Consider the following 15,627-nt stretch of genomic DNA (forward strand, 5'->3'; position numbering starts at 1 on the left):
CCTTAGGCATTCATACCCGAGACCCGAATGCAGCAATCGAGACGACTGCTTGAACGAACACAAGCCTTACCTTCAACTATGACGTCTTCCGCTGGGTTTTCACTGTCATCGAGATTTCTCTGTTTGTCACTCTTCTTCCTGTTTTAGTATTGTTGCAGTCGCCAAAGGCTCGGATTGCTACCCCTGAGCATTTGAGCCCGTGGAGCTTATGGAGTTGCTGTCTGTCACTCGTCCACTGGCTCTTGTTTTCCGTGCCGTCATCCGGATCAGAAGCGGCTTTGGCGTTTTGGCTGTCGCCAAAAGGCCCCACCTGCTGGTTCTGTCATGCTTGGGTTACAGACGACGCCACTTTGACGACAATTGAATACCGACTGCAGATGGTTACCCCACCATACGAGCTTCGATTCTCGGGTGGCGCTACCAGTATGGAAAGTGTGGGAGAAAAGATGGCTGACGGACGGCATCCTGAGAATTCCATCGGCGGCCGTGACCCGCTCGTCGATGCTCAGTGCGGAAGGCGACAAGAGTGAAGCGATTGTGAGTACGAATGGTGCGATACCGCCGGTTCATTTACACGACAGAGGCCCGCACGCCAAGAGCAGGATTTAAACGGCTCGGCCAAGGATTCTTGCAGGGGACCGCATCATGCGCCTCTCAACAGCCGCGGCTTGGTTACCTTTTCTCCGGCCGTTTGCTGGTGCTCAACCAATCGTTCTGGAACATAAACAACATCCTTCTAGCTGCGCGATTCACGACATGGTTGGCGCAAACGCATGGTTGTGCCGGAAGCTTGCTCGCATTAGCTCGAATGCTTGGTCGTTCCGGCGACGCCTCCGGCCATGCAGCCCTCAGTGGATGCGGTGGGATGGAAGTTTCTTCTTTGGCTCTGTGTCTGAGTGGCTCATGACAAGCCTCGTAGCTCGCCATCGCGAGCGGGGTGGGCATGCAAGCCAACACGATGGCTGCTAATTCGCGTCAGGCGTTCACAGCTTATCTGAGCCCCCACCCACACCGAACCTGCATCTATATAGATATACCAAGGTCTTGTCGCACTGCGTCGCCACCAACGGCAGGCGTTTGCCATGGCGCCGCCACTAAAGCCAAGACGCGCCAAGCTCCCCAGAGCCTCTCCGCCTTCCTCTTTCCGCCCCAGCGCATCTGCCTCCCCTCTCGACCAAGACCGCCCATGTGCAACAGCTCCGTGTGTCCTGACGCTCTCCCGCTCATAGCCGCACCCAATACGACCCTGCCGTCCAATCACCATGCGCAAAATGCCTATCGCGTTCGGCCTCGAGATGCAAGGATTGTTGGAGCAGAACACGGTACCAACTTAGGCCGAATGAGGAAGGCACAACCACCTGCTTGGGTGGGTTCGAAAAGGCGGGCTCTGGGGAAGCTCCAGTGCGGATGTGCCAGCATATATAAGGCGAAAATACTCCCTCAAACTTGCTCGCCAGCACCCCGCTTTCCTCCAAGTGTGCATCCCACATCATGCAGCTCCTCAGCACTATCGGCTTGGCCGCCCTCGCTGGCGTTGCCTCCTCCAAGGAACTGCCCCAGGATACCGCAAGGGCCGCAGAGCTGTATGACTCGGGCATTATTCACCAGCGCATCATGAACAACAAGCACGTACGTTTCCCCTGACACTTCCATGCACTGGGCCCAGGCTGACGACCATCCTAGTCTTGGTGGGACAAGCAGAGGGCCGCCGGTGCGTTCGAGTCTTCGCAGTACCCGGAGCTCTCGAACGTTCCCTGCGTGGATGGTGTCGCTGTTGGCATTCAGGGCGATGCCAACAACACCTTCCGCTGCAACAACCTGGACCTGGTCCACTTCCTGAGCCACGCCGACCTTGGTAGCGAGCTCGGTGAGGGCTCCTCCTCGTGGGGCTGGACTTCGGACGATGGCCGTGAGTTCATCGCCATTGGCCAGAGTGATGGTGCTGCTTTCGCCGAGATCTCGCCCGAGGGCAAGCTCATCTACCTTGGCCGTCTGCCTCAGTACTCGGTCCCCGCCATCTGGCGTGAGATCCGTGCCTACAAGAACTACATGGTTATTGGATCTGAGGCTGTGGGCCACAACATCCAGATCTTCGACATGACCAAGGTTAGTTTACACCATCTGCATGTCATCCTATCTCGGCAGGTACTGACGGATTCGTCTTAGCTCCTGGATGTTGATCCCGCCAACCCGGTTACCTTCAACAACGAGGACGATCTTACCGGCCTCTACACCGGCCTTCCCGTTGGCCGCACCCACAACGTCGTCATCAATGAGGAGACCAACTGGGCCTATGCCGTTGGTGCTGCTCCGAGAACCAACACGACCTGTGCTGCTGGTCTCATCTTCATCGATCTGACTGACCCCTCCAACCCCGTCAGCCCTGGTTGCGACCCCCAGGATGGCTACGTCCACGATGCTCAGTGCGTCATCTACCACGGTCCCGACACCAAGTACGAGGGCCGTGAGATCTGCTACGGCTACAACGAGGACACGCTCACCATCTACGACGTGACCGAGAAGCCCAACTCCAAGGTCATCTCGCGCACCTCGTACCAGGGCGCGTCGTACACGCACCAGGGCTGGCTGCTGGACAAGGAGTGGCAGGAGTTCCTGATCCTCGACGACGAGTACGACGAGTACGACCAGGTCGAGCCCGCTGCTGACGGCTACTTCGTCACGTACATCTGGAACATCTCGTCGCTCGAGGCGCCCAAGCAGACGGGCATCTACAAGAGCGAGCACTACGGCATCGACCACAACCAGTACATCATCAACGGCAAGGCCTACCAGTCCAACTACGGCGCCGGCTTCCACATCATCGACGTCTCCTCCATCCCCACGGACCCCACCGGTGCCGGCGTCAAGGAGGTCGCCTTCTTCGACATCTACCCCGAGGACGACGCCCTGCCCAACGGCGGCATCATCGAGTTCGTCGGCAGCTGGAGCAGCTACGCTTACTTCAAGAGCGGCTACTACTTCGTCAACACCATCGAGCGCGGCGCCTTCGTGCTGAAGGACTCGTCCAAGTAGAGAGGGGCAGACGCGAGCTAGAGCCTTTTTTGTTGTTGTTTGACTCTGGAACGGTGTTTCGGAATTGGATATGAGAAGGGGGGGTTGCTGGAAAAATTTATATAGACATATGAGCTGTGAACAATTGTTGTCCAGCTCTTTAGCCAGCGGTAATTCGTGCGGCTAATGATGAATCGCTTTTCTAAGCTAGTCTTGCTCGCTTGCGCGCACTTGGTGAAATGAGATCCGAGGCGAGGATACTAGAAGCTATGAGTGCTCGCTAAAACCTCGACGCCGGGTAGCACGTGGCTATCCACACGGACTATTAGAGACAGGTAAAGCCCGGGGACGGCGCCACAACGCCACGATTTACGGTCTGTGTTAGACAAGACAAAGAAAATAAAAAAAAGGAGCAAAGAAAGAAAAGCAGCTCTAACTCTCCAACCACGTAGAAGGAGGCCAGCTCCGTCTCTTTCTAGGAGCTGATCTTTAGACAATGGAGAAGAGGCAAGAATCCCAGTCGATGATGATGATGATGATGCCTGCTGCGGTGCCCGGCCCGATTGCGGGAACGGAGATTGGCTGGAGAGTCCGAGCCCTGTGATCTGCATGCTGCCAGACCACCTTCCTTAAAAAGGGGTAATCGACGGGGGTGTGCCTGAGCTTTTTGGAAGCTTGAGCCCCGTCTCCTCCCCGCCAAGCCCTGTAAGCGGCCAACGCCAAGAAATATCCCGTCCGCCGAAGAGCGGAGAGACGGTTCGGCCGCGTCTGCTTGCGTCTGTTCCCTGTGGTCGTGCGTTGCGCTTGGGAACGAGGGGGAGAAGAGCGTACATAATAGTGGGTACAGGTGAGAGCGGTGACTGGGGGATGGAGAGAGGAAGGGTTGCCTGCTGCTGCCTGCTTTGTTGCGACTGTTGGTCATGCCGGATGTACTGTACCGAGTGCCAACGCAGACGTCGGCCGCGGAGATCGGTTGTTTTGCTGAGCAATCTACATGTCTCTCGAGGTTGCCTGGTAGTGAACCCCCACTTCATTCAATTTTCCTTTGTCTTTCTCTCCTGCACTCCACTCTCGTGTGTGTTCATTGCGGTCGCGGAGAGGTTTACGTACTGAAGGCGGTCGGAGAGATTGTGATGGCTGGAGTTCTTGAAGATCCAGGGACCGTGAGGATTCGGAGAGATGATTTAGACTTAATTCGAACACCACCGATAGACGAGAAGGGTTCTTCTGCCGAGATACGCGCGCCACCGGCCCGACGCTGAGGAAGAGGCTAGCCTTGATCAAGGCACGGCTGTCCGTCTCAAAGCCACACTTGATCAATGCTACTTGAGATATCACTAATCTCCACTTGACCAGAGAAGACCGAACTCTGCTGTTGTCGACAAAAGGGTACCGGAGCCACCGAGTACCGGCATTTACCCTCATTGAGGGGAAGCGGGGGAGCCCATCTCAGCATGCACTTGGACGACGAGCGCTGGATCGGGGGAAAAGCAAGCAAGTGACGAGCATTCGGAGATCGGCATGCCGACAGACTGGCCCACCAGCGGCCCCCGCGCCCGGGCAATAACTAGCGTGGGCTAGCTTAATGCTGGGTTCGGCGTCACGTCAGTCACTTTCCCGACTCTGATAGCCCTTATCGGCGCAGCGACCAAAAGGCGGGCCTGCCCTTTGATGAGCCTGGGACAACAGAGCTGAGGTTTTTGGACTATGATTGCCGAAGAAAGAACCAAATTGCCGCTCCAAAAGAGCCGGCCCGTCGACACGGAGGACCGAGAGCAAAGAGAACAGCTGATGATTAGCTACTGGAGGGGTACTCAAGCTTGGCATGCAGTCCCCGCGCTGCCTCTTCGAGTAGTGATTCGTCGCCGCTCATGTGCTTGGCGTCAGGCGGGCTGAACCCTAGTGGTGCTTGTGGACCCCGCCCTCGTCGGTTGAGGCGGCGTGATGTCTGTTGTTTGGCACAAAGAGGCGGTGGCGCTTTCTAATCCCCGATTGGAGCTGAACGGGCCTGCATTATAGGTGTTGGAAATAGCGCAATATGGGCTTTTCAGGTGACTATGGTGGAGAACCTCTGCGCCCCAGTCTCAATTGGTGTGTAGATGTTGGGGCGCCTTACCGAAATTTGATGGAGAGCCCACCTTTAATCGTTCTTGCAGAGGACGGACTGTGGGGGATACGGAAGCTGAGAAACAGGGGAAGAGATCCGGAGAATACTTAAGTCTAGTACTTTCCTTGTGCATGGGGGATGTACCTGCGTCATTCAACTCTGCAGCAGTCCACTGTTTTCTTGCTCCGATCTTCTTATCATTTGGTGTTGAGATAAACCCCACTTCCTAAAGGCTTCGACATCAACCATCATGCGTGTCTCTCCATTCCTCCCTCTTCTGCCCTTGGCAACAGCGGCACCTCTGCTTGCTCCCAGAGAAGATGCCGAAGTTATCCCCGGAAAATATATTGTCGTTCTGAAGCCCGAGGCTGAGGAGTCAGCCTTCTCAAGTCTGCTCGACCTGTTCGACAACGCGGCAGACCATGTCTACAACATTGGTACATTCAAGGGTGCAGCTGGCAGCTTGACTGATGCTCTATTAAAGACGGTGCAGAACCTGGATTCGGTAAGTATTCCAGACGGGCAGTTCGATTAAACTGCAAAGTCTCTTTTTAAAAACCATGAGCCTTAGCTAGTGGGATATTGTATGAGAGTTTCCATTGGCTAACAACTTACTCAAGGTTGCGTACATCGAGCCAAACACTGTTGTCCACACCGCTGCTGTCACTCAATCCAATGCTCCCTGGGGTCTCGGCAGGATATCGCACCGCGAGACGGGCTCCACTGAATACGTCTACGACGAGTCCGCTGGAGAAGACACCTGCTCTTTCATCATCGACACGGGCATTTATGTCGACCACCCGGAATTCGAAGGTCGTGCAACCTTCCTCGAGGACTTCTCTGGCGAGAACAAGAAGGAGGATGGCAACGGCCATGGAACTCACGTCGCTGGCACGGTCGGCAGCAAGAGCTACGGTGTAGCCAAGAAGACGTCTCTCTTCGCCGTTAAGGTGCTTGGCGCAGATGGCTCGGGTGAGAGCTCGGGCGTGATCGCTGGAATTGAGTTCGCGGCCAAGAACGCCACGGAGCGTGAGCAGGCAGGACAGTGTAAGAAGGGCTCTGTTGCGAACATGAGTTTGGGCGGCATCTACAACACGGCGCAGAAGGACGCAGTCAAGGCGGCGATCGACGCTGGTCTATTCATGGCAGTCGCTGCGGGTAACGACGGATTGCCGACGCTCTTTTTCAGCCCGGCCAACGAACCTTCAGCCTGCACGGTCGGCGCCACGGACAAGGACGACAATTTGGCTTCGTTCAGCAACTGGGGCTCCCTGGTCGATATTCTGGCGCCGGGCGTTGACATTGAGTCGACGTGGAACAATGGATCAACGGTAAGCTGACATTCAGCCAGTCTCAGCCTGACTGTCAACTGACGTGACGCAGAACATAATCTCCGGAACCTCGATGGCCACTCCTCACATCACCGGCCTTGGAGCGTATCTCCTGGGTCTCGAGGAGCGCCGTGCCCCGCAAGCTTTGTGCGAACGCATCCAGGAGCTGTCTTCCAAGGACAACATTACGATGTCGGCAGTAGCGGGATTGGCGACGAAGAACTACCTTGCGTTCAACGGCATTAGTGCTCAGTGACGGGTCGAATGAATGAAAACGGGAGCAATTGGCAGAACGAGTGTTCTTGTCATCCGGATGCGTGCCGAAAGTGGCAGCATGTGGGAGAAAAGCAACGGACGCCAAGGTCGGCTAGGGAATGGCAGCTTAATGGAAAACAAGAGAGGACGGGCAACAGTGGTTCTTTTCTTCCCCTAATTCCGGAAGGGTCCCCTTTCGAGGAGATGAGGACCGGCGGGGCCGATGGTGTTCCGTAATGGAGACAGCTGGATAGGGATTGGATTTACGGCAAGTAGCAGAGCTTGTAATGACGATGACGATACGGGACGTGCCAAGCGTGGTTGCATGACGACGGAGTGAGAATTCGGAAGAGGTGCGGTGTTGAGGGTGGTAAGCGAGCGGGTACAATGAATCAGAAACGCATATTTTCCAGAAGCCAGGAGGACTCTTGGGCGGATGCGTTCGCATGCTGAAACCGAAGGGCTGCTTATCTGCACGCCTGAGGGAGCGTCGCTCGCGGCCAGGACGGTGGCGGTTGGCTCCGTGTCGCTCTCAGCTGACGGCAGCAAGGGCAACGCGCAGCGAGGCTGTGAACAAGGCGAGCAGGCATGGGACCCCGCGTTGGCGTTTCGTGTTTCCGAAGCCAAAGGGACGCGGTGCACGCCAATTTGACGGGCTAGGACTCCTTTTCGCGCAGGCGGCGCCCGTTACAACCCTTTTCGCGAAGATCGCAGGCCCGAAGCAGAGACGCTTGTGTTTGATCGCCGCTGGCACGTGTTTCTGTGCGCTCCCTGGTGAGCGATGCAGACGTCATCACCCGCTGCCCGTCGCCAGCCGGCCGCCGTCTCGGGTCGCCAGGGCTGACGGCGCGCCTTCAGTGGTGCGGGAGAGCGGCAGGATGGCTGGCGGCGGGGCGGGACCGCCTGCCGGGCTTGCGCGTCGTATCGTGCAGACAGCTGTCAGCCGCGCTGCGTGCTGAGAGGTGGAAGCGGCGGAAGCGCAAGAACAGGGAACGAGCAGTGAGGATGAGGCCATTTCGGCGGCTGCGGGGCGCTGCCAGCCAGCTTCACGCGCCGGGCGGACGGTGCGCGCTAGATCCGCTCTGCTCTCCCGCCGACGCGCCCAAAACTCTCGCTGCCAGCGCATGTGCCCTCATTTCACAAGCTATGACTCGCCGGTTCGCGCTGCAAACGGGCCCTGCATGGTGTTGGGGTACCATCCGCGCCGCCATCCCTGCTCGCTCCGTCAGAGGTGATGTGCGCGCACCACACCCAGCGAGCCCGTCCTCCTACCGAGTCGCGGTGCCACTTAGTTACCGCCGTACGAGCTCCCCATTCGCAAGAGGCTAGGGAGACGAACCTGCTGCCGATCACCGTCCCGCCCCCTCTCAAATAATAAGAATGCGCCTCCCAGGTCCCTCCCGCGGCCGTCTCCCGGCACCTTGCCGCTGCTGCTAATAACTTGCGTCAGAGGGTGTCTTGAAGTTGACCAAACACCAATCCTCGTCCCACCGACCGCCTCTCCTTCCCCAGCCTTTCCTAGTTTCAGATTCCATGGGTCTTCGTATTTAAAGCTTTCCTGAAGAGCGTTGGATTATTTTTTCCCTTACAGTCATTTGATATGCTGTCATCAGCCTCGCGCCCCCGGCCGCCGCTTTTCATTGCCGTCGCCGCTTCGCTTCTCCTCCTTTTCCTATCGTGGTCGCACCTGGGACTCGCCCGCCAGAATGCTCTGAACGCCGACTTCGTCCCCGAGACGGTCCAGCTGGATCAAAATTTTGGCAAGCCCGCGCATCCCGAAGGCTTGACCGAGCAGCCGCAGAAGCCCGAGGCCGACACGGGCAAGCTGCCCTGCGCCAACCTCCCCGGAAGCGAGGATGTCTTTGTCGTCATGAAGACCAGCGCCACCGAGGTGCACGAGAAGCTGCCGACACACTTGCAGACAACTTTCCGCTGCATTCCGAAGTTCGCCATTTTCTCCGACTATGAGGAGGAGGTCCAGGGCCACAAGGTGTACGACGTTCTCGACGAGGTGAATGAGGATCTTAGGAAGACGCACCCGGATTTCAGCTTGTACAGGCAGCTGCACGACTACAAGAGCAAGGGCAAGGACATCACTGAGCTCGCCGACATTGTAGAGCGCCAGGGCGTGAAGCTGGACAAGTGGAAATTCCTACCGCTTATGGAGAAGGCCCTGAGAGCTCAGCCGGAAGCCAAGTTCTACTTTTTCATGGAGGCCGACACTTACATCATCTGGTCAAACCTTCTCCGATGGCTCTCCTTCTTTGAGCCCGAGAAGCCGCTCTACGTCGGCGGTCAAAACTGGATGCTGGACAAGCAGTTCGCCTCGGGCGGCTCGGGTATCATTCTGTCCAAGAACGCCCTTGAGCGGGTGGTGGCGCAGCGGAGGAACAACCTCGAGACCTTTGACAAGCTGACTGCGGCCGACTATGCCGGCGATGTTGTGTTGGCGAGGGCGATGGAGACTGTCGCGGTCCCATTGACGGGTGCCTTCCCCATCATCCAAGGAGAGAACCCGTACACGCTGGACTACACCAAGAACCATTGGTGCTACCCCGTGGTGTCTTACCACCATATGAAGCCCGAGTGGACCAAGGCCATGTGGGACTTTGAACAGAGCTGGATGAATCAGGGTGTAAGTTCACCGCTCCTTTCCCCTTCTTGACCCACGCACGCGCAAGCACGTCGACGACGATCCCCCGTCCCCAGCGAATATTCGAGATGTGACGTCTAACGCTCGACCTTGCAGACTGACCGCCCGACGCTCCGTCACCGCGACGTGTTCGCGCATGTCGTAGCTCCGCAGATCTCGGGCGAGAAGGACAACTGGGACAACCTGTCGGACGATTACGAGGAGACGCCGCTAGAATATTCCCTGCAGGGGTGCCGCGAGGCATGCGCGCAGCGGGTAGACTGCGTGCAGTACCTGTCCTCGCCCGGCCGGTGTCAGACAGGAAAGGTGATACGTCTCGGCCAAGCCGGGTCGGAGAGGGACCCGGTCAACCTTGGCCAAGACACGACCAGTGGTTGGGTCGTCGACCGCATCAATGCCTTCATTCAGAGTGTCGAGCCGTGCCAGCAGGATAACTGGATCACGACGCCCGCCACCATGCAATAAGGAAAAAAAGAGAAAAAGAAAAAGGAAAAAGGGATGATTTACCGTTTCTCTTCTTCGAAAAGTAACATTACGAGCATCATCTTTTACTTGCATCTGATGCCGAGGAGTCGTTTTAGAAGGAAAGAAGGAGTACACGGCGCATAACGCATAATCGCTCTTGATACCAAGCGGGTGGGAATCATTTTTGTCTTTCCGTTTTCGCATACAAGGGTATATCCTAGCATCTTTTTCGACGCTGCATCAGAGGGCGTCTGAGAACAGTTTCTTCGAGAGTTTCAAGTCGGATGATGTGATGTACCGACGTGCATGCAGACGTCATGTAGATCGCTCTCGATTGTTGGTTCCGACCTGCCGCCCCTAAGAATAAACCATCTCCGCATAATCGATCTTAGGGACCCGGCGATGCTGCAAGCGCTCGCTTGGAGCGGGAAGAAGCGTGGCGCCGAATCGGAGGAGCGCCCGCAACACCACGTTGAACGCAGCCGACTGGTCAGTTGGAAGCTGATTAATCCTTCCCGGTTCGACGGCAGGTAGCGCCACTCCTCAAACGAAGGAATACATGTGTGGCGAAAACGGGTCGTTGTGACAACGGTGGTGGGCGGCGTTTGAGATCTCGGTTGCTATCACGTCGGGCTCGCCGATGGTGTTTTGCTGTGTCGGTCGTTGCGACAGCGTCTCGAGGTCGGCGGTGCTTCAATGTGGATGAGGATAAGCGTTTTGGCTGCGGGGGGTTGCTCAGGTAGGCATGGCGGTTGGCCGGATTGGTAGCTAGAGCGGCTCGGACGGCATCAACGTCTTTTCAACAGGCTTCTTCGCCTCCGCATGAAGGCATCAACGAGTCCTGCATGAGCGAGAAAGGCGGAGGCGACATGGCGATGAGCAGCCGGCAAACTTGCCATCGGCGATCTGGGAATCCTGGACGCCTGGGAATACCCCACAGCATGGGTAGTTGGGAGTGTGAAGATCCACCACGTCGCACAATGTGCATCATCATCAAACCACCGCTGGAGGAGTGACAGTCTGTGCCGGCACGAGTTCCGGTCAAAAAATAGAAAATTCCCCAGTCGTGGCATCGGCATCGCCGCGGTCGGAGCTGAAGTTGTTCTAGCGCAGTGCCACAGCCGCAGCCTGCAGGCGGGCGAACCCTGTTCTCTGCCCACCTCTGCGAGCCCTACGCATATTGACCTGCGTCGTCTTGGCGCGCTTATCTCGACGCATAGAGTGGGCATCTTAATGCGTCACTTGCTGGGAATGTTGTCGCTGTCGCCGGTGCGTCTTCCCTTTGCGGCGTGTCTGCTGTTCACCGATATTGTGAAGAGGGGGAGCGCAGCAGACGGACCAAGCCCCTCAGCTATCGCTAGTACCATCCGGTCTTGGCCGGCGCCCGAGCTCGATTGACAGCTCTCCGCTCCACTGCTGCCCCCGGCCCCGACCCGCTTCTCGAAAAAGACCAAAGATAAAAAAATAAAAATGAATCCGAGTCGTGGCTCGGTTCCCACACCTCGTGATCATTGACAAGACCCTTAGCGCGGCTTGGGTCAATTATTCTGAGAACGAGGCTATACGGCGCGATTGATGGGGGAAACGAGAAGTACGATAGACCACTTTGGTTCGTCGAGTCACGACTGCCGACCGAAAAGAGGAAAACGGCAAAGGATGTGCAAGGCCTCACGTTACCGGGGTACGGCGCCCCTGATTGACACTTCGCGTACAAGGCAGAGGATGGGCTCCACGGAGCAGCGCCAGGCGCGGCGGTGCGCAAGTGGGCAGTGCAGAGGGGACCGCGGAGCGCGAGATGATGAAGATTGGCACCACCCGAGCCGCCCCTACGTCCTTCGTTTGCGATCGGCAAGGGCCGCGGTAGGCGGCGCCGTTTGATGACCACGCGAGCAATTTCTCCTGATCGATCATGACGTTCGTTGGCCAGCACCACACCTCTTGAGATTGGCGATGATGCGACGGTGGTGGTGAGGGCGGTCGGCGGTCGTGAGGAGGCTGAGCGAGCTCGCGAGCGACGATACGAAACCTCGCAGAGATCGCGGGTGCGCGGATCTCGTAAGGCTGCAGGTCGGTGTGGAGAGTGTCGGGCCCGGGCTGGGAGGAGCGGGAAAAAGGGGAGGCCTCGAGGCGCGCCATCGGCTCGCGCGCGATACCCCAAAGAGCTGCAGGCCTCAAAAACGCCTCTCCCGGGCAACTGCAGGTTCGGAACCCTGCCTTCGACGGCGACGGCAGATCACCGCGTGCAGAAACGCCTTTGGCTAGCCTGCACTGGTGATGTTCTGCGTGCCTGCCGTGTTGGTTTGGCGACGGGGGCTGCGGCCGCTCGGCCTTACACGTCGGTCGGATGCTCGTTCCTCGCCGAATCGATACGGACTTCGTCTCTAAGGACGCCGCCCGCCACAGCACACCACGCCGCTGCGCACCGACCGAATTAACAAATCCCTCCTAAGATACGCCCAGATGGGCTCGGTCGAGCCACGACCTTGGCCGCCCAAGCCCGCGCCGCACTGCCGTGTTCGTGTTGCGCTCTGAAGCAGTCCTCAGACCCGGTGCAACGAGGATGCAACAGCCGGCGGCCGTAACCGTGTATCCACCCCTTCGCTTGGCCGTGCGCCGTGGTGGCGAGCAGGGCGAAGGGGACCCTCAGTCTGCTGATGCGGAGGCCGGCGTGTCTGAGCGTGCGCTGCCCCATTCGCGCGCTCTGGCAATTTGCGGCTCTCCATCAACTTGGCGCAACACGGCAAGGCGTGAGCCGGTGGCAGCGTGCCGGCGTCGCCCCCTGGTCCCTGACGGCGCTGTGGCCGCGTACCCCCACTGCGCGACGTAGACTCCCCTTTGATCCGTGTGGTGCCCGACATTTTCACGACACGAATCCTCCACGTTGACTGGCTGCGTGCCTCGTACCAAGCATTGCGGCCCTGTGGTATCCGTCGCTTGGAGCCAGAAATGACCGCATTCGCTGATAACGTAGATCTCGGGGCGCCGGTCGACGCCCGCCAGAGCCTACGTACTTGAGCCTGCCATGCCGCGTACCACGCCGTCTGGTGTGTGAGGCCAATCCATCCAACTCATCCATTCCCTGCTGCCACTCTCTTGCAGCCCTTCAGTTCCGTGTCATTCGTCTGGAACCTGACCAGGAGACTCCCTCTTTCACAGTCTCCCTTGCTTCTTGCCTGCCTGTCGCTGTCGCCCCGCTGTCTTTGCGCTTTCGCCATCTCCTGAATCCTTGCCACGCCCAAGCAATCAGCTCTTCAGCAACACCAACAACAACAATGCCTTCTCAAACTTCATACGCCCGGGCTGCCATTGCCCTTCTCTCCGCTGCGGCCCCCTTTGCTTCCGCCCAGCTGATTTCGGACTGCAACCCTACCGAGAACTGTATGCTTCTGATCAACGTGACCTGTATGGACAATGTCCCGCTGATACGATTGCAGCCACCTGCCCGCCCAATGTTGGCCTGGACACATACACCTTCGAGACTGATTTCACCAAGGGCAACGAGAGCTGGGAGGGTGCTGCTTACACTTTCATCGAGTACGGCGATGATGGTGCTGAGCTCACCATCAACAAGGACACTGATGCCCCTACCATGCACACCGAGTTCTACACCTTCTTCGGCTACTTCGAAGTCGAGATGAAGGCTGCTCCTGGCACTGGTATCGTCAGTTCTATCGTTCTGGAGTCGGACGATCTTGATGAGGTTGACTGGGTAGGTTTTCGCCCCCGACCTTGTGACCCCCCCAAATCTCCACCACCCCCACCACCACCACCACAACCCAGCCAACCCCTTCAAACGCTCCTCTACAATAACAGCGTTGTATTCTTTGAAAATGTACTAATAGTTTCATAGGAAATCCTCGGTGGCAACAACACGTCCGTGCAGTCGAACTACTTCGGCAAGGGCAACACCACCAGCTACGATCGTGGTGGTTTCCACGATGTCGAGACTCCCGTCGATACTTTCCACAAGTACGCCTTCGAGTGGACTAATTCTAGCATGAACTGGATCATTGACGGCACTGTGGTCCGTACTTTGAAGTATGAGGACGCCGTGGGTGGCAAGAACTACCCCCAGACTCCCGCACGCCTTTCTCTTGGTGTCTGGTCCGCTGGAACCGAGAAAACCAACAAGTACACGGTCGAGTGGTACGTCAAAATCGTCTAGAACATGTTGCAACGAATACTAATTGATTTATAGGGCTGGTGGTTACACTGATTTCACCAAGGTGCCTTTCACCATGTACGTCAAGAGCGTCAAGATCATCAACTACAACCCCGCCAAGCTCTACACGTGGACCGATACCACTGGCGACTTCACTAGCATTGAGCTCTCTAACAAGACCGTCGCTGTCAACTCGAGCTCGGTCGAAGATGCCGCCACCGCCACCGCCTCGGTTGACCACAGCGGCGTGGTCTCCAACGGCTCTGGTTCCTCGGCCGCCAGCAGCGTTTCTGGCTCTAGCACCCCCTTCTCGCAGAGCGGTAACTCGGCTGCTACGTCGCTCATGGACAGCAGTGCCTGGATGATCACCAGCACCATCAGCCTTGTCGGCTTTGCCGTCGGCTTCTCCCTCATCTAAACGGGATGAGTGATTGTTCAGCGGCAAATGAGTTGATTGCGTTGACGAATTTTTGAAATGGTTTGGAAATGATAGGAAGCCTCCGGGGGTCCTTGAAGGGTCCCAACCTCCCCGGCCTAGAGCCGCATAATGCTAGGGTTCACGTGTTGTTTGACGGATGTCGTCTTTTATACTGTTCTATACCTCTTTTTAATCAGCTTTGCTGGTTTCATGTTTCTCTTTTTCAACCCTCTCGACCGGTTCGCCAGTCCTCCACGCCCTCGCTTCACGTCCGATGCGCCCATGTCAGATCATCTGACAACGCCGCCGGACATGTAAAAAATCTATCCACAATTCTTCAGTTATCCTTTTAACTGCATATTATGGCGTCATTGCGTATGTGTTAGACGATTGGGAACGTCAGGTTTTCCTATTACGAGCTCTCTGTATATATGGTAGCTTAGGCATAAAGTACCATTGCCGGTAATAATATGGACAAATATATATACATATACGAGGTCGCTTCCTTATTTATTGGACAAGTCAGGGGTAGCTGAAGCTATCGTCCGGACGTGAATGTCTAATTGTTAATTCGACATTCGCGTCCGGACGATAGCTTCAGCTACCCACATATGTGAGATATAGTTACCCCTTTTTTTTTGGGGACCTGCTATTACTCGTACTTGCCTTCCGCTACGGCGCCTCTCTGTACCGCGCGCGGCATCCCCGGATTTTCAACGACCTCTGACTTGAGCTCGACATGATCGACTTCAGGTTCAACGGCCTTGCGGCACGACTCGAACCTTAAAATTATTTCTTTTTCCCCCATGTCTCACCGTCTCCCGTTGTGGCCGCTCTTTCCCCGTGCTTGTGAATCGCTCCATGCACAAAAATCGCTCATCTACCACATTCGGACTCGGATGTCTTAGTTATCGGGCCGGGCGATACAAAAAGAGTGTTGTGGGTGAGCGGACCGCTGGTACAATTTTTGCCGGGCGGGCCGTCAATAGTGCAGGGGTAGCGCCTGTTGCGACATGGGCGAGGATCACGAACACGGGAACAGGGGGCCTGACGATTGGGTCCCACTTTCGTTACGACTATACAGCGAGCGAGTGGATTTGCTAAGCCCGACATCGGACACGAATAACGTCCTTTTGATTTGTGTGAGGACGGAGCAAGGAATAAATTGAAGTCTTGTGGCTGGCTCTGACGAGCCCAGTGGGGCAAGCGAGTTGTTGAGGTGTA

The 15,627-nt window shown here is 56.9% G+C and overlaps 4 protein-coding genes across 4 annotated transcripts; all 4 read left to right on the forward strand.

Annotated features, from left to right (window-relative positions):
- Positions 1–1,491: 1,491 nt before the first annotated feature.
- Positions 1,492–3,033, forward strand: LTHEOB_12396 (uncharacterized protein; the record flags this gene model as incomplete). The annotated part of the gene is made up of 3 exons (XM_035509258.1): positions 1,492–1,629; positions 1,684–2,106; positions 2,167–3,033. The coding sequence occupies 3 exons, from the start codon at positions 1,492–1,494 to the stop codon at positions 3,031–3,033; spliced, it is 1,428 nt and encodes a 475-aa protein (XP_035364665.1).
- A 2,336-nt stretch (positions 3,034–5,369) lies between these two features.
- LTHEOB_12397 (Oryzin precursor) lies at positions 5,370–6,706 on the forward strand (the record flags this gene model as incomplete). The annotated part of the gene is made up of 3 exons (XM_035509259.1): positions 5,370–5,624; positions 5,740–6,450; positions 6,503–6,706. The coding sequence occupies 3 exons, from the start codon at positions 5,370–5,372 to the stop codon at positions 6,704–6,706; spliced, it is 1,170 nt and encodes a 389-aa protein (XP_035364666.1).
- A 1,599-nt stretch (positions 6,707–8,305) lies between these two features.
- On the forward strand, positions 8,306–9,823 carry LTHEOB_12398 (Glycosyltransferase family 31; the record flags this gene model as incomplete). Its single annotated transcript, XM_035509260.1, has 2 exons — positions 8,306–9,340; positions 9,455–9,823. 2 exons carry the CDS (start codon positions 8,306–8,308, stop codon positions 9,821–9,823), a joined length of 1,404 nt encoding a protein of 467 aa, XP_035364667.1.
- A 3,272-nt stretch (positions 9,824–13,095) lies between these two features.
- LTHEOB_12399 (Cell wall anchored protein) lies at positions 13,096–14,403 on the forward strand (the record flags this gene model as incomplete). Its single annotated transcript, XM_035509261.1, has 4 exons — positions 13,096–13,201; positions 13,258–13,532; positions 13,674–13,969; positions 14,022–14,403. 4 exons carry the CDS (start codon positions 13,096–13,098, stop codon positions 14,401–14,403), a joined length of 1,059 nt encoding a protein of 352 aa, XP_035364668.1.
- Between the last annotated feature and the right edge of the window lie 1,224 nt (positions 14,404–15,627).

Source organism: Lasiodiplodia theobromae, assembly GCF_012971845.1.
Source record: "Lasiodiplodia theobromae strain AM2As chromosome Unknown scaffold_62, whole genome shotgun sequence".
Classification (NCBI taxonomy): Eukaryota; Fungi; Ascomycota; class Dothideomycetes; order Botryosphaeriales; family Botryosphaeriaceae; genus Lasiodiplodia; species Lasiodiplodia theobromae.